This window comes from Chaetodon trifascialis, chromosome 10 (genome assembly GCF_039877785.1).
Source record: "Chaetodon trifascialis isolate fChaTrf1 chromosome 10, fChaTrf1.hap1, whole genome shotgun sequence".
NCBI classification, from domain to species: domain Eukaryota; kingdom Metazoa; phylum Chordata; class Actinopteri; order Chaetodontiformes; family Chaetodontidae; genus Chaetodon; species Chaetodon trifascialis.
The window spans coordinates 21140363-21166705 of record NC_092065.1 but is presented as its reverse complement, the minus strand read 5'-3'; the positions used below and the strand labels follow the sequence as shown (position 1 = coordinate 21166705).

The 26343-nt window shown below is 41.2% G+C and overlaps 2 protein-coding genes and 1 pseudogene across 2 annotated transcripts; all 3 read right to left on the bottom strand.

Annotated features, from left to right (window-relative positions):
- Positions 1-377: 377 nt before the first annotated feature.
- Positions 378-1412, bottom strand: LOC139337411 (uncharacterized; annotated as a pseudogene).
- Positions 1413-6972: 5560 nt separating this feature from the next.
- cetp (cholesteryl ester transfer protein, plasma) lies at positions 6973-13517 on the bottom strand. The gene is made up of 17 exons (XM_070973003.1): positions 13373-13517; positions 13059-13173; positions 12851-12982; positions 11904-11974; positions 11518-11605; positions 11334-11403; positions 11159-11219; positions 10771-10862; positions 10401-10500; positions 9766-9845; positions 9442-9492; positions 9152-9292; positions 8694-8761; positions 8150-8192; positions 7540-7612; positions 7169-7254; positions 6973-7071 (listed from the first exon to the last, which is right to left on the bottom strand). Exons 1-17 carry the CDS (start codon positions 13515-13517, stop codon positions 6994-6996), a joined length of 1494 nt encoding a protein of 497 aa, XP_070829104.1. The 3' UTR covers positions 6973-6993.
- A 1853-nt stretch (positions 13518-15370) lies between these two features.
- On the bottom strand, positions 15371-25871 carry herpud1 (homocysteine-inducible, endoplasmic reticulum stress-inducible, ubiquitin-like domain member 1). The gene is made up of 8 exons (XM_070973052.1): positions 25477-25871; positions 24205-24282; positions 23651-23728; positions 21152-21324; positions 20572-20682; positions 20065-20436; positions 17710-17821; positions 15371-17421 (listed from the first exon to the last, which is right to left on the bottom strand). Exons 1-8 carry the CDS (start codon positions 25627-25629, stop codon positions 17233-17235), a joined length of 1266 nt encoding a protein of 421 aa, XP_070829153.1. The 5' UTR covers positions 25630-25871; the 3' UTR covers positions 15371-17232.
- Positions 25872-26343: the final 472 nt, after the last annotated feature.

Genomic DNA, 26343 nt, shown 5'->3' with positions numbered 1-26343 from the left:
TTAGTGTGTTTAGATTCTCTGCTCCTAAAGCGGCTGCAGTGATTGTACATCGACTAATGCTGGCTAGACCTACTTACTAATGACAGCAAAAGAGAAGGCACAGTGCACAGCTGAACTTCATCAAAACAAAAGCATTAGCCAACATTTGTCAGTGCCTTTACTGTGAATAAGAGGCAACAAAAAGAGAATTTAAATGGATGCATTCAAAAGCAGCAATCAACATAGGTTTTAAGGTGGTATGAAAATAGCCAGAATCTGTGCATATCTCTTTAGGTTATTTTCATACATGTGTGGCATATATTCTTCCCTTCAGCTTTCTTCCAATAACTTACATTTAGTATCATTGAAATTTTTAACAGAAATTTTAACAGAAATATTCATGCCTTGTTTTTATTATTGGCTACTTTGTTTGGAATACGTTCAAGCAGGGCATCAGCAAGACAAGCTATGTCTTTCCAGTTGACATTTATATTTAAAAGTATTTTTTCCTTTTCCTCTGTTTTTTCCACCTTCTCAGGATCTTTAGTAATGGAGGGTGTTGTAGTGGTTGCAGTGGTGGACAGAGAGACCAGTGATTTTGTCACATAATCCGCAGCAGCTTTCCCCATCTCATCCCACAAAATAATCTCTGTCTGCTCCAGTATGGCCTCTTCAAACGCTGCCCTGAAGTGATTCTTCCTTGCGCACCACCTGTTCCATGGCAGCACCAAGATGAATGAGCAGGCAGCAGTCAGCAGGATGCAGATCAAGCCAATGACCTGCCAAGCATATCAGAATGAGTTGTAAAAGCACTGTTTTATTGTTGACTGTGTCCTCTAAAACAGGTGTTGTGAGGTCGGAGAGCCTTTACTCACCATTGACTGGTTTTTCAGGTTAACTTTAGTCGCCTTCTCGGCTGGACCGATCTCGCTCTCCTTCATGCAGGATAACGCCATCAGTTCAGAGTTTCCAGTCCCACAGCAAACATACCAGTCTCCATCAACAAGCACTGACCCACACCAAAGAAACCCGGACGAGGCAGCCTGGAGCAGGTATATGAAGAACTCAAAGCAGAATCTCCCCCTGGAGCAGCAACTTCCCTTTTTAACTGAAGAGTGGTAGCAGGCATATCTGAAGATTCTTCCAATGCGCTTGTCGTTCCACAGAATCAGGCTGATTATGATGAGAGATGGCAGCATCATGTAGCCGTAGCAGTGAATGAAATTCCTGTTTGAGTTGCACGGACATGCAAAGTCAATCTGAAACCAAAGGTGGTAACACAAAAGCAATATTACAACTATGATCTGACGGTTCGCATTCTGTACAACATATTCTCCACTGGGGAGGTACCCAAAAACTGAAATGCTACTGCTCCAGGGCATGTTGCTGTATTAGCAGGAGGCATCTGATGCAGAGGCAGATCTGTGCTGCATTTATCTCTTTGCGTCCTGAAGCAGACATTCCTCCACTGTTACAGTTGCCCCAGTTGTGACATTCTCAGCACATTATGCAGGCAGAAAACAAACTATTTTCACAAAGCACTATCTATTCGGCACATCTTTATCGAGGCTGTAGGGGTATTGTATAGGTAGAAATGTATTTTCTTTTTCCTATATAAGTGGGGTGGACAAAACAGTAACAATGTCTTTCCAAGTTCCTCAAGACACTCCACAGAAATGAGCCAACACAGAAACAAAATAGTGTGAACAAAAATAGTATCAAGTCTCAAATCTAAATTACAAATACTTGCTCATCAAATATATCAAAGTAAAACACAAAATTAACTGACCAAGTGGACAGTCAATTAAAACGCAACTGGTAGGAGCAGTTAGTTCTTTCAGATGACAGTAAGACTGGGCATTCAACAGATGAACCTTTTTCAAGAGCAACAAATATAAATGCAGTAGAGTAACAAAATGTCTAAGATCTCCAACTTCACAAGCAACTAGTGCAAAATATGCAATAAAGTACCATTACAAGTGAGTATGATATGGTATAATACTGTAGAGGAGACAGAGAAGCACCCCTACACTAAGCAGCAGTTATTATCTTAGCACCAAAAGACAAAGCTGCTTTTAAGGTCAAGCAACAAAAGATGTCAAGTGACTCACTTGTGTCTCCTGAAAGACACTCATTTGGATATTTGTTGTCCATTTTTTTTTCAGAGACAAGTAAAGAAATCATTGTAGGATGTATTGCATATGAAAAAGAAGTCTGAATAAATGTAGACAATTTATTCTAAATCAGGGGAGACTTTTTGATTTTAAGTAGCTACTGTGTCAAATCTGCATAGTTACTGATATAAATTCCCAACAGCTGAATTTGTAATGACACACTTTTGTGGGTGTGACAACACTGATCTTGTCTTTGTTGACATCTTTGTGTCCTTTTTACTGATAAGGGTCTAACACTCATTCCTGTTTACAGTGTGCCACTCCTTTGGCACCTGAGTCAAGGACAAATATAAAAGATCCACTACAAGGTTGCCTCAAGACTTGACAGTGACAGGTTTGGATGCTTGGAGGTGAAATCAGTTTCTTGTTTCTTCACTGAAGAACCATCTACAAACCCTCTGCTGAAAAACAGACAGGGGACCTCCAGTGGAGAGTTGTGTGCGGGACTTTAGCTAGAAAATGGGACACAATGGTGCCTTACTTTGGGTCTACGTTTCACATCAGACCTCTAAGTGCTTTCCTAAGGCAACCAGACTTGCTTGAGATTCTAGAAAATGTTTTGCCTCTCATCCAAGATCTTACGACTGAATCAGTATGTAGTCCTAAGATCCCTCCCCAGGCATCTTAACAACCATTCACACCGGGACTCATTGTCCCTAATGACTCTCATGGTGGCCAGGTGGGTCATGATGTTAATGGCTGGGTGGGCCAAAGATCCTGCAAGAGGATAAATGCCTGGATCTCCACTAGTCAGTAAGAACTGAAGAAGCCTCTTGGATGAGAGGCAAAATGTCTTCTAGAACTTCACGCAAGTCCAGCTGCCTTTGGAAAGCACTTAGAAGTACCATGATTTGGATGAATGAGAATCTCCACGGACATTTCGCATTGGACTTCTTTGAAAATTTGGAAAATGTGTGGACCATAATGGATAAGACTGTGCAGGCTTACCTGAGTGAACAGGCCCTACAAAATGACTTAGCTGACAGCAAGACACTGTAGCACCATCCATTGTGGTTTTAGAAAAGTGAGGACCGAAATCCAGTTCAGGTAGCCATCCATCAGTTACCCTTCACCCCCACTTCTCCCAGAGCTTCTACCACAGCCAGACTCTCCCATCTTCCAAAGGATGAGATTAAAGTGAGACCTCAGGTATTGTCCTCCCCTTTGAAAAGCTTTGACCTCATCTTCCAGCGGCTCAGTTCAGATGACTGAGAAAAGAAATGGATGGTTTGATATTTTACATTCACCTCCAGAGGGCCCAGGACAATATGGCTGAGGAAACAGAGCACACTCTTATGCTGAATGTATTGAAGTCCCACAAATTCATCCCTGTTCTGTTTTTGTTGAAACAAATATTCAGGTCTCCATTCAGAATTAATCTGTCATATCTAGGTATACAAAGTACAATCAGCTCTGAGGATTCCTGCAAAACCACAGATGAATATCTTGGTGGCCGATAAAATGCAGTGATCAGCACTGATAATTCTGCCTTGAACACAAGAGCAAGATATTCAGATGGTGCAAATTCACCCAGGTCAATGTCATTAAACACAAACTGTTCAGAAAAATGGCTGCAATTCCTCCTCCTTTCCTGCTTTGTCAGACTGGCTAATAAAAAATATTATTATTATTATTATAAAAAGCCTCTATCAGTGTTGCCATGCCAGGTCTCAACTTAAAACATTACATGCAAATTATTTTCAGTTATCAGATTACGAACCAAAAAAGGATTTGTTAGCCAATGCTCTGGGTTAATTTCAGTTGTAGAGATTCTGCAGGAGAGGATACTGACCATGACTGAACATTGACAAACTGAAGACAAATTATTGAGACAGGCACCAGATGGTCTGTTAATGTTATGATGTGTTTGACCATGCCACTGGCTGTTCATACTTGCACTCATACTCGTAGTCTTCTGTTTATCCGGGTCCGGGTCGTGGGGGCGGCAGCCTCAGCAAGGAGCCCAACCCTTGCCGGGAATAGGTCTGACTTACTACTGGCTATGCGGACCGGACTCACCCTCCCATTATTGGGGGCCATATACCCAAAGCGTCCCCCACAGGATGGCCCTGGGAACACGGTCATAAGCCTTCTCCAGATCCACAAAACACAAGTGGACAGGTCTGGCAAACTCCCATGCTCCCTCCAGTGCCCTAGCAAGGGTATAAAGCTGGTCCACGGTTCGGCCGGGGCGAAAACTGTATTGCTCCTCCTTGATCTGTGGTTCAACTATTGACTGGACTCTCCTTTCCAGTACCCTGGCGTAGACCTTGCCGGGGAGGCTGAGGAGTGTGATCCCTCTGTAGTTGGAACACACCCTCTGGTCCTCTTTCTTAAAGATGGGGACCACCACCCCAGTTTGCCACTCCGGTGGCACTGCCCCCGCTGACCATGCAATGTTGCAGAGGCGTGTCAACCAGGACAGACCTACAACATCCAGAGCCTTGAGATACTCAGGGCGGATCTCATCCACCCCCGGGGCTCCACTGCGGTGGAGTTGCTTAACTACCGGTGACTTCAGCCCCAGAGATTGGACAACCCTACCCATACCCCCTGGCTCTGCTTCCTCTGAGAAATATGTGTTGGTGGGATCGAGGAGGTCCTCGAAGTATTCCTTCCACCACCCTTCCTTCATTACTCCCTCAGTGTATATTGCCTGTTTTGAACCTCACTGCCTGAGCCTTTGATTTTAGATTTCTTGGCCTGCCCCTCACTATATTTGTCTGTGCTGTTTGACTTCCTGGTTTTGAGCCCTGCTTGGCTTTTTGACCATGTGAACATCCTGAAGCTTTGTAAAGCCACTTGTTGAACCAGTTTTTTTTTTCTGTTTTAGCTACAACAGTCAGTCATGTGTTGACCTAATCTAACCCTAACCCGTTATCAGTTGTTAAAAAAAATGCATGAAGGTCAGCTCACTTGAAACTAACATCTGAGCTGTCTTACCTACACAGATAACTTCATCAAAGTCCTGATAGAGGTCCTGTGTGTCAACTGTTGACATGTTTAAGTCAAACAAAATTCCTTACATACCATGTTTTGTTTTTTGTTTTTTCTTCTCAAATACTGTGTGTTAACATAAAAAATGACTCTTTAATCTGCCCGTTTAACCTGTTGAACTCAAAGTATTCCATTAGCTCAGTACTGCAATTCCACTGAAATTGGAGACTTGTCTGAACCATCATCTTCAAGTCATTGGGTCCCAGCAGCAGACTAAATCAAAATCTATCATGTGAGTTTGTACCACTGACCAACAGAAAACTGCCTTTACTCTTACAAATGAGCTGCACTACCATATCAAAGAAAAAGCAATGCTTCTAAATGGTCATTGTTTTCATGAGCTAATTACTGACTGTAAACTTTATGGGTTTGACTGCTCTAATGAGCTCAGTGAGAATATTATTAATGGAAATTATTTTGTTGTTTGTCGTGGCGTGTTGCATAAGTGAAGGTTGGGTCAAATTTGTAGAAAAAGCAAGAAATATTCTTGAAAAATCTCAAAATGTCAGTTCATTATTTTGGATGAAATTGCTCAGACTACATTTTTCAAACTCATTCTGACTGACGCTGCTCACTCAGAATAACTTTTGTCAGTTAAGTAAAAGGATGTAGGTCTGGTGGACAACACTACAAGCATTGTTGGAGGTTTGCAGACACACTGATGACTTGAAAACGTGATCATGATCAGGTGAAGCCACGTGACTCACTTGCTTTCTTGTGTCAATGTTACAGAATTCTTTGCTATATCGCCATTAAATTAATATCAGATTCATGTGGAAAAAGAAGAATACTGTTGTCCAAGATGCCTTCTCTCGTATATATATATATATACATATATATGTGTGTGTGTGTGTGTGTGTGTATATATATACACACACATATATACATATACACACATATATATATGCGTGTGAGTATATATGTGTATATATATACATGTATATATGTGTATATGCATGTATACACACATATGTATGTATGTATGTATGTATGTATGTATGTATGTATGTATGCATGCATGCATGCATGCATGCATGCATGTATGTGTGAGTATATATATACATATATACTCACATAAACACACACATATATATATACATACATACATGCACACATACACATATGTATGTATGTGTGTGTGTGTGTGTGTGTGTATATATATATATATATATATATATATTTCACACATTTGATTTAAATAACTAATAGAATTAATATATAAAAACAAACACTTACATTTGTAAGTCCTGCTGTGTCTCATGTCTCTTTTCTAAGTCAAGAGTCCTGAGAAGACTTCTGTAACACATGCACTTATGCATTGTCACTCATAGCACCTCTGGCAAACCTCCTTTCTACTCACTTCTCTCTCCGCAAGATGCATTTTAAGAATTTCAAGATAGTGCATTGAGACAGATTTCCAAGTCACAGGCAGGACGGAGGAGAAAGGTGACGAGGAAGCACAACATTGAGAGCATCTTAGAACATCAAATTTCTTATTTGTGGGCAAATTAAAAGATTATAATGTGCACAAATAACAAGAATGCATCTGCCCAATCTACACAACACTCTCATTTCAGACCCCATGCTTTTAATTGAAATATTTGCTTAAGCTCTTACAAAATCCATATCCTTACTCTTTAGATTTTACAAGATGAGTTGAAAAAGTTGTTTCATCTAAACAAAACATTAGTCAAAATACACCGAAATGGTCAAAATCATAATGTTCTACTACAATACAACAGGAATATTTTGTACAGTTGACACATATCGATCATCACTACAAAGCAGCAGCAGGCTGGTTGCTAAAACCGAAACTGGAACAAAATGTTTAAGGGTTGCACAGTTACTGTAGCGTCTTCTTGAGGAACTCAACCAAAAGGTGATGAGGGAAACCAAAATCCATCTGAATCATCACAAAGCCCTGCAGCAGAGAGGGATGAAGAGAGAAGCAATGTGAATAAGAAACACAACACAGCAGGAGCACGCGACAAATGAGACAAGTGACAGAGAACGCTCACATCTCGAGGTAACACCTCTGGGTTGAAGATGTCGAATAAGTTCGCTCCCTGTTTGTCCAGCAGCCTGGTTAACTCAATCTCAAGAGCTGGAGCACATTTGAGGAGAAGAAGTCATTCATGGTGAAAGCAGGTACAAAGAACCATTTAGAAATATTACAGATGAGTCGAATTAAGTAATAATTGCAAAATGAAGTGCAGTTGCATGTTGAAACGGCAAATCCTCTTAGTAATTGTCTTGCTTGTTTAACATTGACAGTTATTTTGTGGAAGATGATCTAATAATAGGAGAATACTTATGATGGTGGTGCTGACAGCTTGAGGTTAAAGTCAGGTTTCACTGTATTATCCATGTACATTTCTCTGCTTCTTACCAGACAGGACATAGGGAATGCCTATCCTGTCCACAGCCTCTCTAATGAACTCCAGATGTGTCTCATCCAGCTGCTAGAATCAGAGGAACATGGAAATATCAGCATCATTTTAACATGTGACATGCAAAAATATTTTTTTTTGTACATTCAGCATAATTTTTCTGTATAAGAAGAATAGTCAATATTCTTCATTGTCATTGTCACTCTAGAGGGTACATATAACAGTCACACAGCTCCTCAGCAAATGTGATCATGGTCAAGATGCACAAGTTTTCTGGTCTGTTAACATTTCTTTTGAAGGATTCGGCAGGGAATCTTTCCTATGTTGATGCTGGTAGGAAACAATTCTTAGGGAAACACACAAACCGTTTCAGGATAATGTTGAATTTTGTAAGAGAATGCAAATTGTTGAGAGAAAGGAAGAATAGGTTTTTCTCATATCCCACATCTAAAATATTTTCCTCCGTGTTCTGTGGCTCTATTGTGTGCAAATAATTTTCCACACAATTTTGAGTTGAAAGTGAAAAATCCCTACATGCAGCATTAAACTGTAGCATAGTTTTACCATAGTAAAGAAAATTGTCAGTGAAATCAACTCAAAAAATCTTACCGGTTGATTTTGTGCGGGCAGATCAGCTTGAATTACAGAGATCCTAGAGAAGAATGTGCAGCAGAATCACACAAAAAGCACAGGACATGGATTAAGAATTGGACAGTTTTCTCATTGTTTGTACTGGAAAAAGCTTCAAAGCTTCTGTGCTTCAAACACGGCAACACAGTGACATCTGGTGGCCCTTCAAGACTGCAGCCGAAGCACCACAACACCTCTCCGAGTTGAACAGTTTTTGTCTCATATGGGTGCAATAAAAGGCAAAGAATCCTGCGGGTTATTATTAAATCTGTAATACTTTTACTCAAATGTGGATTCGGTCTCATTCACCCATCTCTAATTATTAATAATAATAATTATTATTTGATTTTACTGGCAAAATACTTATTCAAATGTATTTTAAGATATCCTGTTCATCCTGGCCATCTGGTAACGCGTAGAAGCAGGTTTTCTGTGTATCTTAAGGCAGAACCTTTCTGACTGAATGCAAAGATCCCCTATCTATCGTCTTCATGTGCTGTCATGAACAACAAAAAGATCTTACTCTGATGATTTACTCTGCAGGAAAAGTTTCTTGTCAGCATAAGAAGCTGTGACATCCACGGCCACATCCTAGACACCAAAAACAAAGAAACAAACATCACATGTAGTCACAGCAGGTCATATTTCCACTTTCTAGCAAAGTCTCAGACATCAATCGCCAACTTCACCTTGTGGATCACGAGGAAAGAGACTACTCAGCACAGCATCGACCTGCTAAAGCAGAACTGTCGTGCCAAGCTATCCCCTCCTTACACTCACATCAGAGACATTGCATCACATTTTAAATATGGGATGTTCTTGTCGATCTGCTTCAGTAGTTAAAAGCAGAGCTGCAGACTGTAGAGAACTGAAACCACTTCTTTTCTGACTCAGTTTCATCATGGTCTGGATCATTCCACACAGGTGCAATACTAATGGTTGACCAGCAGATGCGTCCAAATGTCCTAAATGGCAGTGTACCGTTTCAAAGAAGAGTGTTTGTGTGCTCCCACAGTGGAGCTCCCCAGAGGCCTTTGCCCAGACGGTTGTACCCAAGGTGGAGGTGTTTAGATGGGGAACAGATGAACTCCACACTCTTAGCTCGGGAGACTCCAGCAGACACTGAACACACACACACACACACACACACACACACACACACACACACACACACACACACACACACACACACAATAATAATATGTCTGATCTGACAACGGTGCATATGTTTGTATTTGAGAGATGAGGGATGAGGAGGTTTTCCGTGTTACCTTTTGAATAAACTCGGGCATGCCACTGGATAGGTTTGTCTTGAAAAGTTCCTGAAATCACATTCATAAATATACACTTATGAGACGCAACAAAAGCAATTTAAGTTTAAACATCTGAGCGTGTCTGGTCTTGTTAGAAAATATGTTCAGGCACATAGTATATTTTATGTGAGCAGGATTGTTTCCATATGTAGAACCAATAAGGATATCAGTCAGGCTCCAATCATCTCTAAGTCAGTGAGTGCCATCAAATCACCCATGTGTGATGTTCAATGCACCCTGAATGGTTATTTTACAGGCCATACTTGAAGAGGACGTCCTTACAGTGAGCTCTGCCCCAGTGATGTTCAGGTGGAAACGGCCATCGTGGTGAGCAGCAGCAAGCATAGGATTAAAGACCTGGTCTGGGGTTAAACACACGATATGGTTTTTCCATGCAAGATTTTAAAATGCAGACACTGACTTACCTGCTGCTAATGAACTGCTGCTCTGTGGCATGGAGAAGTGTGAAGTGTGAAGTTATTCATGGAGGTTTTTTCTACATAATTTGACCACGCACAAACTCTCAGAGGTTGTCAAACCATAAGTTGCTGTGTAAATTATGTATATCAATAATTACATAGTCTCACATCACGTTCCCAAACTTTGTTTTAGCACTCTACCAGTGGTGGAGAAAGTAATCCTATTGCTATACAGGAATCTTATTATCATTCTTTCTAAATACATCTGCACCTCTACTATATCATGGATAAGGTCAGGGAAAGACTGTAATCATGGTAAATTAACTTGACAAACATAAAGGACACCCTACCTCCTAAATGCACTGAATGTTGGTGCTGGCCATGAATACCAAACTGGATTACACAGAAACTGTACAGTCTAAATGAGAGATTGTTTTAATGTAATTGATTCTAGTTCCGGAACATGGCAATAGTGTACAAAAATAGTGTACTACTGACCTGACAACCAAAAGTAGAGCATCCTGTTTTCAGTTAGCTGACTTGGGTGGAAAACAGAGTCATTGATGACAGCAACAGTGTTGTTGTAATTGGTCAGCCCCTAGAATAAGTTGAGAGATGAATGGAGAGACAACATTAGGAGTTTTTACACCTAAAACAAAGATACTTATTGACATGTACACTCTGTACACCAAGTATGATTCAGAGGGGACTGCACAAAAATTACTGGTGCAGGCAGGGGGGCTGAGAACATTTGGAAATGATGTATAACAACCCAGTATTTTAATACATTTAAACTCTTTTGACTCACCTTTGGCCATAATTTAAAGGAGATATGCTTGTGACTTTATTTACAGGTGTCTTTTTTTACCTTGTGGTAAGATTCTATGTAGTTAGCAGTGATGACAGGAGCAGCAGTTACACCGATATTCACGCTGATGGCTCCATCAGTGAGGAAATTCTCTGTAAACACAGACACACACTTATGTTTTAAGATATCCCAGATAACATATTAACACTTGTGCTTATCAGATGAATATTTATTTAAAGGTCCAGTGCATAGGCTTTAGGGGATTTAATTGGTTGCAATCTGCAAACTCACCACTAGAGGCCACTCAATCCTACACACTGGTCCTTTAATTTCTGGTCAAATATATGGACACAGATACACAAAGGACAGCCCTCTTTTAAAAATGTTAAGATATGACCAAACTCTTTCTCTGTTTGTCACACACAGACAAACATGCACGCACACACACCTGCTGTGTCTTGTATGAAGTCAGCCAGTATATTTGCCACCTTGTTGATCTCCTGACAAATCTGCATTTGAGAACAGATTCATCAGTATTTCTCAGACTCTGATGAAGGACGACAGGAACATGCTGACCATTAGTTTGTCGTGACAATAAAGTGACATCAGTTTCTTGACCTCACCTGTCCCTTTATGACCAGTTTGACAGTGAAGGTGATGAAGTCAGTGAAGAGCTTTTTCAGCCAGTTTGGTCTGACCAACAACAGCAAACACACATCAGCAGGGTCAGGCACTCTTATAATGTAATGTACATGCTTCTTCTGTTCTGCTGTTGACAGTGAATCAGTGTTCAGTTCTATAACTTACTCTTTGTCGCCCTGCAGATGCAGACGGAGCTTGTGAAATTTCAGGTAACAGTCTGATGTGTCTGCTGCTACCTTCCCTTTCCCACAGTCTGACAGAGGAGACAGACACACATAATGGAGAGGTATGAGAGGACATATGAGGTGAAATCAAAGACAGTTTTTGGTGTCTTTAATATTCAGTACTCGTAACAAAAAAAGGTTTCAGTACACCGAACCAGCAGCTGCATTGCTGATTTACATTCTGGCCTTGTTAAGCATTTTGCCAGAGCTGCACCTGTGTTCAGCAGGACATAATAATATGCGATATAAAGTATGGGGACTAATGATCCAGTGCAAGTTTCTATCAAGCCTCAGTCCATGTGTGCATGCACAAAAGAAGGTACTCACAAAGTTTTGGGTTGATCCCAAGATCAATCTGCGACTCAATTTCAAAGTCAATTGACTGTGCAACGTTGACACTATGAAAAGGAAAAAGAAATTCAAATGAGCAATAAACACAAATCAATTTACTGTCAGCTCCTGGGAAACGTTTTTGGTACAGGGCATGATTGCATTGCATTTAATGGTATTATTGTTTTTGATGAAAGTTTTTGTGTCATTCTGTCATGTCAGGCCTGTCGTCTTGACCCCTCGCCTGCACATTCCCCAAAAGACCCACAGTGGAATTAAGCCTCAGGACTTAACTGTGTTATCCTGACTTTTCCTTTTAAATCAATCAATCAGTCAAGAGAAGTGATGCCTCACTGTGTAAGTGACATGCAATCTGTGGGAAATGCAAAGTCCAAACACAGCATTGGTGAGCTTTTAGTTTCTTTTAGCATCACCTGCGAAACTTGTAAAATTCTACTTGAAATGCTTTTTCTGAAAGAGCAAAACAAGTGAGAAAGGATAATCATAAATACTAAAACACCATGCAACAGCACAAATGAAACAGAATTGCAAAGTTAAAGAATGTCAGTCACTCAGCAATCTCTGGCTGAAGTTTACATAGCATTAGTCACCAGAAGCGACTGGTCAAACCAGAAAGAGTAAGGCGGTAGCAGCAAACCCCCCGAGTATATTGAACTGAACAAAGTGCATGTTATTGCTAATGAATTCAAGTTCGGTTTGTAAGAGGGAAAATGTGCTACTGTGCATTTTGGAAGGTAATAAATGTGCATACAGAGGAGACACCACCACCTGATTAACATCAGTACACTTCCCATAGTTAATCTAACTCTGTGAAGATTCATTCGTGTGTGTTAATTTGCTGTGAATTTACCAAAATGGTAAACTGTTCTGGGATTGTTCTGAGAGAACACATGAATGATGTGGGATGTGGCCGTTTGACTCACAGCCAGCTGCCGTATCCATACTGGATGGTCCCTCTGAAGACTGCGGACACGTTGCTTATTTCCATGCCGATGCCTTCGCCTGGATGCAGTTCAAAGTCACTCCGACCAATAGAGAGGTTGTGAATCTCCAAACTGGCCAATGGAGAAGCATTGTGTGATTTTATGACATTTTGTGTGTCCATTTGTGTGTGTGTGTGTGTCCTCTTACTTTTCCAGGCCATATATGACTCTGCCTATAAAGAGCAGGGATTTCTCTCCCTTCACACTTGGGTATCTGGCATGTTGGAATGCTGCCTCAATCACTTTGGTGGTTTTCTCATTCACTGCCAGCAGCACACAAACACAGACATACGGCAAAGACACTTAAGCACAGGTACATGACGCTCAGGTGGAAACACTAACACACACCTAAGCAACTGGGTATTCACTGGCACTTCCATATACAAATAAGAAGCCAAAACTAAAGAAGGGAAACAAGGTAAAATCGATTAAATACCAAAACATGGTCAAAGTCCCACTCACACACTACAGCTGCAGGGTAGGTGAGGCGACATACAGCTCCGGTGAATCTGTAGGCTGAAGCAGGGTCCTGCAGGCAGGCATGGGACGCCCCAAACACGGATAGGAGCAGCAGGAGTAGCTGCGGTCGGAGAACATCACGAGGCATTGTGCACGTGGATATTTCACCTCTCTGAAAATTGGTTGAGGTTTTTCACCCTGTGGACTGTTTGCAGTCCACTGTGTGCTCGTAAATGTTTTCTTCTGGTACAGCTGAATCTTCTGGAGTGCTGCTGCACAGGTTTAATCAGCCGTCTTCTCAGTTTTCTTGACCAGTATCTTATCAAATCCCACTTCAGCTCCAGGGCCTTTCAGATTCTTCTTTCAGACTCTGATTCCCATGAGCTGTGGCTGCTCCACTCTCACACAAATGGGCCTTTTTGGTCTTTCCTCTGTTCTTGCTGAGAGAACCCTACAGCCTGCTGACCCTGATCTTTCCACCGTCAGAGTTCTATGTACTGCAACTATCTCGTGGAAAGTCTGTCCTTCATCCAATCAGAGACGGACAACTTGTGTGATTCACACTTCATAGAAGGACAAACACTGACTCAGATTTGTCTTTTGCACAAATAAACTGGTCAAAGTTCAGCCTTTACTATGATGTGCTACAAAGCATCAGGTAGATACTGAACTCTGAGGTAAACTATTCAGATCAAATCATGAGCAAAGACATTTCACATTAATATAAATTAATGTATGGATTACATCAAGGAAGAACAGGAAGATATAATTGCACTCAACAGATGCTGCATGCAGAAATGTTACATGTTGACTGTTAGATATATAGGTTTTATCACAACCAGCATACATACCCCACAAAGATGCCTTTAAAATGACTAAAAACCCAAAATCCTCATTGTGAGTTAGTTAACCTACATGAGTGATGAGCCCCAATCTGTTCCCTCCATAAACTGGACAGCTGGAAAGCACAGCTACACTCAGGTCCAGCTTTTTCTCACCACACTCTTTCAATAAGTCCTGGCTCACAGGGAAACTCAACAGAAAGTGCCTGTAACGTGAGCTATCCTTTCCCCAGAGGTGATTCCCCGCCGAATGAGTTTGCTTTGGGAGAAAAAGGGGGGTTATAGTTTGACACAAAGACAGAATGGAGATAACAACAATGGGAGTAACTGATCCACCGGAGGGCAGGCATGGGTGGGGGTGGGGTCAGCAGGGACCCAACAGCAGGAGTAACTGATCGAGATGATGACCTTAACAAGAGTCTGTGTGTGTGCATGAGCTCGGGCACCTTCTAGTGTGAGCACCCCACCCAACATTAAGTTATTCATGTGTATTTATGTGTATGGATGGAGCACAAACTGCATCCCCCAAGCCAAACACACATGCACACAGAGTCAAAGTCAAATTCTGTCCCAAAAACAGTCAATCATTAGCTTGTAAATAGCTCAGTTTTAAGTTGAAAGGGTTTGGAAAGAGCAAAGTCACCAACAGCATACAATGTGTCAATCAACATGCACAACGGGTGATATTTTTAGACTGAAAAATCAAAACAATTGGATGGATTGCCATGAAATGTTGTGCTGACATTCATGTATTGACTTTGGTGAACCCCTGACTTTTCACTCAACACCAGCGGATGAAAGTTTTCATTTACCAAGGAGAAGATGGAAGATGTACTCTAATGACAAAGATGACCCCTTTGGTTGACCATTTATTAACCCTGTTTTTAACCAACCTCCTGAGCTAAACCTTTCATGTGAAGATCTTGCAGCACGAGCATGTGTCTACAGCAGACTCTGTATTTGTAGCGGTGCCAGTGCAGCTAGAGAGTTCACTCACGACATAACATTTATCAGGCTACAGTACATGTGTACAGGACAGTGCCCTGTGGTGACCAGACTCTCAGTGAGTACATGCATTGAAACACAGGGTCAACGAACTGAAGAAACAGTAGAAACACTGTCCTCACAAACATATCTGCAACAAATCGACACAATGAAGAACCGTTTAAAGTCAGGAACATTTATTGCATCCATTATTGCAAGCCTCCCTTCACACACATTCTGCATCCATCATCAATAAGCAACTCTCACAGGAAGACAAAAAAAAGAGAAAATATTAACATTAAAATGTTCAATTATACATGGTGACCAATGTCACAAGCTGCAGTCAGTCTGCAGAGGGATTCAGAGTGCTAACTTTACAGCAGGGGCTCATGAAAAACACAACATTGATTGGATTACAAGAGGAGGGAAAGGTACTTTTACTCGGTTTACTTAAAAAGGTGTAAGATACCCCCTTTTACAGTGACACTGATAAGATCGTAAAATCCACTTATTCCTTGTTACAGATCAATAAAACATGCACTGATTATAATCAGTTCAAAAAAACAACAGATCAGGACTCACAAGAAGTCACTGTTATTTATGCATCTGTTCAGAGACAGTGAAGCTTTCTTAATCAATATGAGATAACATAAAAATATCAGGTTCAGTAGGAGTGACGTGGCTTCACCGCATTTAGTTTAGAATTTGGAATGTTCACTGAATGAAGTTAAGACAACATAATCATTCATGAAAGAGATCTGGCTGCCAAGCGAACACCAACTGAGCCAGCTGAGGAGTACGCTTGCTTTAAATCCAGTTCAAACTTGTTTGTTTACTGAAGGGATGTTTGCTGTAATGTACGCAGCATGACCTTTAACCGGTTCTGTCTCAATGGGACGTTAGCCTTGACCTGAAAATTAAACTCTCTGCAAAAAACCAAACCAAAGCAAACTCGGAGCCCTCGAGGCATTAGATTTAAATAAATCTTCCCATGAAGAATAACAAGTCGTAATGCCTTTATATGGAAATACATTTGCATAACATACATGTTGTAAAGTGCTTTGTGTACATATAGTATATTTACAAAACTTCATTTATTTATTTATTTATTTTTTAACTATGGCAACCTCACTATTTCACAGAAAATGTAACCAACGTTTTGGCAGATAGAAGCAGGCTAATTTGCATTTGGTCACAATCATCATCACTGGACTGTCAATAAGAGAAAAATCCACCCAGGAAGCAAACAGTGAAGTCATGAGAGGTGCAATGTTATTTTCAATTCGTGAAGCATGATTTCCCACACACGCAGATATTCCAGATTCAGCCAGTATTACCGATCTTTCTCCACAGTGACTCACCCCACCTTCAAATATTCACAATGCAGTGACTGCATGAACGCAACCAAAAGCCAAAAATAATATGAACTGAATCTGAATTTCAAACTGAATTTGTGTGTGGATTTTTACTGAACACGGCTCATATAAGTATGAGAATATCAAACTGGATCATAATCATTAAGACAACTCAGACTAGCTGGCTTGATGCGAGGGAGATCAAAAAACCTGCGTACATGAACAACCTCACAAGAGGAATAATTTAAGCATAATAGACCAACATTGTTTATTTCTTACCCTCAGCTGCCACCTACTGTTTCCTGGATGAGAGAGCAATCCAGGTAGCATGTCTTACAAGGCCCTGTCAGAGGAACAAACCTTGGGGAGCGGTACGAACCAGATGTTTGGTCAGATGAAGAGATGGGATGTGATGCCATTGAACAATTTCTTATTGTGAAGAATGCTGTCAGATATTTCTTCTGTGTCCTTCGTTTCTAGTTCCCAGTTTCAGAAATTCAAGGGTTTGGCACTGATGTACTTTGCTGGTGTTTCTGTTCTGTGTGATGCCCTTGTTTGTATTCATTGTTGAGATGGCAGCTCCACACCTTTTCCTTCCACCAGCTTTTCATCCAACAACTGGATTCATTATTGTTCCCCACTGAAAACGACTAAAGTTACTGTCTCTGTCTGTCCTAGGTGGTCAGTTGGCCACACCTTGAGGAGCCTCAGGTACGAGAGAGGAAAAGAAAGTTTTGAAGAAAACCCAGGCCGTCCACATGACTGACACCCTGTGAGGAGGCACTAAAACCGCCGTCATTGGTCCTTGTCCGTCTGATCCATCCGCTGCAGCAGCAGGTTCCTCCCTTTGTCTGTCAGCAAGCTCGTCAGCCTGAACAGACAGGACACAAATCATTGGACAAAAGAACTTTTGTTGTGTTGGGTTTCAAGATAAAGGACAGCATTTCAATCCACAGATTAGCCTGTAGTAGTTTACTGAGCCCACTTTTACCAGATCAGTGGTATTCTGCTACATTTAAAGTTAACATCCATGCCTACAAGCAGGTTACAGACCAGCCCTGAACCCAGAATGTCACTTTGACAGACCGCAGGCTGTGAAGCAAAAAGAAACTTCAACAAAACTATAGTTAAAATGAAGGTGAATCGGACGTTTTCTTACTGGATTTGGGTTAGGGTTCCTGTTCTCATTCTGCTGGACATTAGGGGGCTGCACATGGTTGGGTCCTTGCACCTGCACTTGTCTTCTGAAGGGAAACCAACCAGCTGTGTGTCTGAGGACAAAAACAGGACAGAAGATATGTTTACATGAATGGCAGCAAACAACTTACATCCAGCAGCCTGTGAACTAGTTAAAAGATAAACTTGTGATTTCAAAAAAAGAAGAAAAGAGACAAGCATGTTGAATTACGTCTGTGATAGCATTACTATTAGTTTCAGTACAATACAGCACTGCATCTGCATCTACAACCTGCATTCTGAATTTGTGGGACAGTGCAACAGGCTGTACACACAAAACTGATATACAGAATAATCACCTAATGAGAACTGATATGGCAAACAGTTGCCTGTTAAAACACATCCAGCAGACAAGGAGTAACATTAGCATCTATTTAAACTTGTGTTTGTGTTCATCTGATGAACGCATGTCAGTCTTCAGCTGAGTTGCATCGTGCATCTGGTTGCACTTCTAAGAGTTTGTAGATGTGAGGAGCTCTTGGTTTCTCCCTGAGGACCTATTTGTCATGACTGTGTTTTTGGGAGACACCAAAACATACAGGCATAGTTTTTTCCTATTCATTTGGCTTATGGCAGTAAAAACAAACCCCACTGATTTTCATAAATTTTGTACAATTTGCAATTTCTGCAATACTATGCATTTTACGGTTAGTTCAATATCTATGATCAAATTCCATGATTCCATCCATTCATTCTACTTGTTGCTGCTAACAGGCAGCATGTGCTGAAGTGATGATAACTCTTATCCTGTTTACATTCCTGACTTAAGTGAGTGATCAGAGAGGAATAGGGGAAGAGACCTGATTGAAAACAGAAAGTCAGGGTGGGAGATGACGTCTCTAAACATTAAACACAACACTTTCTGATGGGCAATCATTACTTAAATGTATATTGACTGTCGTGTTATCCAAGGGACGGCATGTGTCCTTCAGACACAAACACACAGGTTCTCTTTCATCTCTTTAAACTCTAAAGAGATGATTTGGATTTCTTTTCTTTTAGAAATCCATTTGCCCTCAGAGAAATGAAAGCATTTCTTTCACCTTCAGCAACTGTTTTTCCCTTCACATACATTACAAACATTCAATAAACTCCTAGAGCTACTGAATCCATGCCTGAGTGGTGGAATGTGTAGGTATATCTGTGTGTCGTGATGACGGATTATGTAACAGCAAACAGAGCGTGAGAGCGGAACATGTTGAGTAAAGGAACAATGTGTCCTGAACTAATGATAACAGCAGTGTTGATGTGGAACATGTCTCTGTGTGTGTGTGCACTGCTGCCAACTTTGAGCCATTAACATGAACACCTCTGAAAAGGAGCTCTGACTTATGAAGGAAACAGACTTCATTATAGTTAAAATGGGATGTCATAGGAAATAATCAACATGACACTTTTCATATGGTAGAACAAAAGGCAGTAAATATTTCTGAGAATTTACTGCTTGTAAATGCTTCACAAGTGTTGACATTTCTCAGCTACTCTTTGCTAAAGCTAAGCAGCATGAACTGAGCTCTCTGCAGTAATAATTCTCCCCTGGAGTTCACACAGCATGACGGACCGAATTCAAGTATGAGGATCCACTGGCTATTAGTGTCCTCCAAAGAAGAAACTAGTCCCACAAAAATCTTTTGACCACAATGAATGAATGTGTTAGTTTCACTGTTTTCTTTTCACTTATTCAGCATATTGCACAAATTCTTATTCAATATGCTCTGACATCTACTGGGAGCAATATGTACTGCTAGTGAGTGCAGCAAATAGCTATTACCATACATTTTTTCAAATGATAGACTAATTGTTTAATATGTAAAATGCCAGAAAATGGTGGTAAACACCTGTCAAAATCCAGAGTCCAAGGTGATGTCTCCCAAATTCTTGCTTTGGTAGAGCAACACAACTGGCCAAAACCCCCAAATACATTTGATTCACAATTATATAACAAAGAGAAAATCAGAAAATCCACACACTGGAAATGCTGCAGCCAGAGAATATTTGGCATTTTTGCTTGATTTCAATCAATCAGCTAATTGATTAACTGACTACTAGCGTCACTTCGACTATCAAGTGGGAACTCGTGTGGACAACTCAAACAACCCAGTGTGACATGTTGATTTCGAGAGAGGCTGTGGATGTGAATACAAGCTTCGGATAAGGGACAGTAAGACTAAGAGCTCTACAGTTAAGCATTTTAAAGGAAGTCACTCGACTCACAACAGTTTGGTAGTTGAACTTGTGAAGGTTCATAGTTATATCAAAGTAGAAAGACTGAACTTACAGGTACATGAGGAGGAGGGTGCTCATCACCAGCAGAAAGCGACTCAGGTTGGAGTTAAAGTACACGATCATGAGCAGAACCCCGAATCTTGCGGCGGAGTACAACCAGTCCAGCCAATCTCGCTCCATGTCCTCCTCATCCTCCATCATAGGCCCGCCCTGTGCATTCATAGGTATGTTCTGGTTGGCCTCGCCAGGGTTGATGAAAGCAGCGTCTTGCACTGGGTTCTGATTCGCGGGCAGGTTGTTGATGGGGTTCTGATTGGCCAAAGGAGCTGGGACAGGTACTTGATGAGCAGGAACAGCTGGGTACTGACCGATGGTTGTAGCTGGTGCAGAGGGGACGGTGCCTCCTGCTGCCAGTGCTGCGTGGCTGTTGGTGGAGGAAAACAGAAACATCAAGAGTCTAAGAACCCAGCGAGACAAAGTCAGACCACAATGAGAGAAAGGAAGAACTCACACCAACAGACAAGCAGCATGAATTTAAATTGTGTAAATGAAAACTCACTATTGCATGTAATACTGTCGAGCATAAACATGCTGAAGCCACAGTAGCTGTTGAGGGCTGTACAGGGAATAGGTGGGAAAGGCTGGTTGAGACATCTGTGGTGCTCCAGGCCTGAAGGGACAGATGACAGACATCTGTGACAAATCTGTTCAATACCATAACATTTACCCACTGAAAGAAATCCAAGAGACAACATACACGGGAACAATAACAAAAGCTGTCATGTCCATTTTTAATTTATACTTCTTTCTCCTCCTATCTTTAGTTCAAATGTAATCACTGCTGAGCAGCCTGAACAATTGATAGTGTCACACGAATACATCTGCTTCCATTGACAGCAAATGTCGCTTCATATTATATGACACAATGACACAAAGCAGTGGAAATTAAAGATCACAATGCATTCTAGCTACAACACAGTTTTACAGCTAAAACATAAGTAAAACACAATGTGTGAATAATTTGCTCATCCTTCTTGACATATACTCTATTAATGGAAAAACACCCTGAACAACTAAAATTTGGTACCTGGTCATGCCAATGAAACAAAATACAAAATACATTTTCCATTATGTCTTACATCACAGCAGCAGGCCACGAAGGAGCTCCTGATGGAGACACAGAGGTGTGTGTGTGAGCTGGAGCGGCAGCTGAAGTTGGAGAGGTCTGCCTCCTCTGCCTCAGCTGTGGAGTGCTGGGATTCATGACTGTGGAGGAAGAGCTGCTGGGATGTGGCTGTTCTGTCTCTTTGGTCTGCAAAGACAAGTTTGAAATTTAAGTTAAAATCTGAGCAATGTCACTCAGCAGTACGGCAGACGCACTCTAATAAGAGAAGTCTGTGGAGAGGAGTTCTATCATCGAGAAAGTACAAAGACTTGGGCGTTTTGCAGTACTAGCTGAGGAAGAGCAGGACACATGAAAGTGTTGTGAAACAAAAGAGACTCATCTTTAGCTGTACTTCTGATCTCAAACCTGTAGCTGTGCTCTGAAGGGTGACAGCTGAACTGAAACAGTTCCACTTCACGGTGACATGGCAATGAGGAAGGAGGTGAAAACGTACACCTGCCAGGCTCCAAACTAAGCCTGCTGCCTTTTAGCTTGATATGGCACAGCAGGCTGGAGCTCCTGTAAAATCCTACAGAGCTGATGTATGTTGTTGACTGAAACGTCACTGACGCATTTATAAAAACGGTTGGAACTCTGCGGCTAACTGTGATCTGGATTAATCTATGAGTGCAGGAAAAGTATCTTATCATTATATTGAGAAAAAACAAGGTCTTCTAAATGACTTTAAATATATTTAATGAGGTAAAAAAAAACTAATGTAGATACTCAACATTGTTAAAGAACCCAAAAGCAAACTGCACATAAGGAAGGGGAATATGTGAAACAAGCCCAGTATGCAAATGTAATATTTGAACTGACTGACACCAGCTGTTTTTCTTACATGGCTCACAATCTAAAAATAACACCCATGAAGAGCTTCACTGAACACTCAGGTTTCATTTCCTCAGCATCACAAGAAATAAATGAAGTACTTTTAAATGGATGATGACATGATTTTGACATTAAGATCAGAATTTACTCCAGAGGAAGGCCACAAACCTGAATTTTACCATTAAATTGGATAAGAAGAAAACTGTAAGCTGGCAGCTAATCCAGCCACCTACCTTATTATATTAATTTTTGATTCTCATTAAATAGTTTTGATTAACAAGTTGCGATTGGCTATGCATGTACATTTAACACTTGCTAACATCCACTTCGAAACAAAAGAGAAACGTGCTAATCTGTCTTTATCAGTTCCACTCCCTCATGCTCTTTATCAGGGGTGGAGGACCTCTGGCTACCAGGTCGTTTATGGCCTGCAAGATCATATGATCCAGTCCGCCAAACAATCCATAAATGCAAAAAAGCAATTTTTTTATCTGTAAAGAAAATAACATGAACTAGCAGACTAACACATTCTTCCAAGCTTCCCTGAATGCAACACGCACAGAGCAGCTGATATCGTGTCAATGCATCATGGTGACAGTCAACAAAGCGTACGTAGATGAGGAGTGTCGTGTTTTCCAAGACAAACAGACAAACCATTATTTTTTTGCTGAGTGTGTCTGAATTAGTTTGTGGTTTGTTCTAGTTTGAGCTCATAGCTAAGAAGCTGAAACCTCATTCAGAAGGGGAATTTGTGAAGGAGACCCTTGTTGCTGCTGTGGAGCTGCTGCTACCACCAGACAGAGCAAAACTGTTCCAAAGTGTTTGTCTGGAAATTATTCACAGAGATGAAGGAAAACCTGACATGGAAACTCAGTGATAGCAAATGTCTGTGTGATTTGGCCTTCATGGTGGACATTAACAAGAACCTCTCAGAGCTGAACCTCAAGCTTCAACAGCTTCTCAGCTCTCTGCTTTCAAATGTAAAATAATTTGAAGGGAAATTAGAGCTGTGGCAAGTGAAAGTGGGAAGAGGTAACGCTGCTTTTTCCTACTGCGGAAAAACAAAATCCTGTTTTGACTTCTTCAGGTTCTTGGTGAGAGGTTTCAGGACATGAAAGTAAACAAAGGAACTGAACATATTTGCTGATGTTGAACTGGCTGATGTGCCTGACAACTTACAACATGGCAACATGAAATCATTGAGCTGCAAAGCAACAACCTGCTACTGAGAGCAGCTCTTTTCTAAACTGACTCTTGCAAAGTCTCAGTTCTGCCCCAGACTGACTGACCCAAAACCTGGAAAGCCAGCTGAGTAGCATCATCATCATCGTCATCATCATCATCATCTGACATCAGATGCCTCACCAAAGAGAAGCAGTTCAGCAGTTCCAGACAGCACACAGGTTAGTTTGATATACCTATGTGTTACATAATTTAGTATGGCCTGCAAAAGGTGGGCAGTGAGGCCCAAGGTCATCCTGACACAACTGTTGCTGCTGCTGCTCTGACCAACATCACCAAATTTAAATCATCTGTGTAAAAATGGGTCAAAACAAAACTTCCCACTTGAAGATGTACTTTCTGAAAACATTGCCTAAGTCCTGAATAAAGCTGAATCTGAGTAAACACCATCATTTCTCACCTTGGGTCTGGCTCCCAGTGGTCCTTTGGGTTGATTCCTAAAAGCACACACTAGGTGCAGTGTGGGAATGCAGTCAGTCTGCGAAAGTGGACATAAATGCCTGATTAGAAGAATTACATGATAAAACACACTGACACACTCAAGCCTAAGAAGCACAGCAAACACAACAAGTGGTGTGGCTGATGTCCTCTTTCAGTGCTGGAGTTGTCTTTCTTACAGCTGGTTCTATGATCTGATCTGCAGCAATATGAACCTCTGCTGAGATACAAATACAAAACCCCATCAACCAGACACATGAAATATTAGACTGTACTGGTTTGACAAAGCACAACAACCCTTTCACAGGCCATGGAAATCCTTTGTGGCAATTCATCATCAGACAAAGGTTGGTGAGAGCAGAGCAGGCTAGATTGACATCGAAATAAAATCAACTTATGATGTTGACTGATTTTTGGTTTTGCAGATAGAATATGGTAAACTTCACTGACATGAGGTTTAGACCACTGTCAAAGTACTGTTTGTGAGCACAGTCGCTTTCAAACATATTCACATACCTGTCTGAAGAGATCCTTTATGTGCAGATGGTTGGGCAGCAGTTTACCAGCATAGATCAGTCTCTGGTCACTCACAGCCTACAGAAAACAAACAAGTGGAATATTCAAACTCAATCAGTGTTTGAGGGGGAAAACAAGGCAAAGTGTATTTATATGGAAAAAATAATCACAACAAAACAAAACCATGGCTTTGCATCAAGTAGGGTCCTTACTGTTATGCTATTTTTCACAAAGCAGTAGCTGTAAATGTCTACTAGTCACCATAAAAACAAAATAAAATGATCAATCAAGATTAAGAAAGTAATTTGATAGCATTACATATTCATGTGTATGCAGGTTGATAAATGCATGTATGTCATACATATGTAATATGTTTGTACCTGTGAACTCTACATTTTTCTGGTTTAACCCTCTCATGTCCCGTTTGTATAAGACTTGAAAACCTTGTATGAATGTGTATGTTATTCTTCCTTGTAAAACATGCTGTAATCTCTGATTTTAAATAAAACATGCACAAATATATTTCACATACATCAATTATGTCTTCATGTGTTCAGCTTCAGCTTGCACTGCAGATGAGCTGGTGGAAACACTGATGACTCAACCTTGTCTAAAGCACATGGCTAATTTCCCCAAGAAGTGACAAGTGATCAGTAATCATTAACTTGACGGAGGGACCTAGCTTGAACCCTTGGACCAATATATCTGACAGTCTACTGCCTGGCCCTGCCTCATCTGTTCACTTTCCATCAGCATCCCCTCTATCTTCCTGAAGCATAGATCCTCCTCTGCTCGTCTGTCCTCGGTCATCTCACCAGCAGTCTGGGTGGACGCCGTGCCCTTCAAGGCTGCTGTCTACCAGGGAGGATGAAACTTGGCAGCTGCATATGCTTAAGGATTGAGGTACTTGGCTGACTCTGTTATTACAGAGGACTGAGTGCAGCCCCTCCTGCCATTCAACTTCTATCCCCGCTCATCACCCAACAGCTGCATTATGCTTCACAATCCAAGCCTCGTGTTAGTATTTTGAAAGCTTTACCAAAAGAAAAGATCTGGTTATACAGCAGACTCATTTCAAACACACATGCTTCACACATGTAAGCCTTATAGTATATACTGTTACAAACTAGCTTTCTGTCTGGCATGAGCCTCTCTGACTCAGTCACCTGGCTCAGGTCATGACATTCCAGGACACAACCACGAGCTGACAAAGGAGCTAACCAGTTATGCTAATAGCAGCTAGCTAACTTATCCGCCTCGCTCACAACTCACCGGTCTAGTCGGGTAAACGGTCGACAAATGCGTTTTCAGGTCCTTCACAGTCCAGTTCAGGTAGACGCCTTCGACGGTTTGGTCCTCCTGAGCCTGGTTGGGTGTTTTTATGAAAATAGTAATGGTCTTTTGTTCAGAGTGTCCCACATCCATTTTTACTCGGTTTCACTGGCTACAGTCTCGCCCGTAGAGTGGTACTATTCACTCGCTACAGTTGTAATAAGAGTGGTCCTTGTTACACGATATTTAAGCAGAAAGAGGAAACGCAACGCAACCTGTCTCGCCTAAACAGAAACTTGTAGAACTCGGCTGAGGCCAAGGTGTCTTTCCGCTGGCTGTCATACGGGACCTTATTAGGGAGGAATGTTGTTTCCAAACACACTGTGGCCACTCCTGATTGGTTATTGTGCGCTCGTGTCAGACGTGGAGGCTCTGGGAATCGTGACTCTGTGAGCATGCGCAATAATTGTGGTTGCGAAGATCGTTTATTCAACAGTAAAAATACAGTTGTGATACCGCTCACTCTGTTGCCTTTTTTGCCCATGTACTTGAAAAAATGATAAAGATTTATTTAAACAGTAAGAAAATAAGTAATCGAGCCTCATCTCATATCAACAAACTAATTAAACGGAGCTGCTGGAACAAGGAGTAACTTCTAACGTTTGCTTTAAGCTACACACAGTGTCAGAACATTGTTTTCGTATGCACTGCAATTATAAAAGCGTGCGCCATTGCACTTTCCTCTAAGCCAAGAGACGCCAGCAACTGTTACCGATATATTTATAATATACTGTCTAAGTATTAGCGCTCATCCCCTCAAAGTTGGTCGTTTTCCGTACTTGAAAATGGAGACAGAGTGAGGGCTCT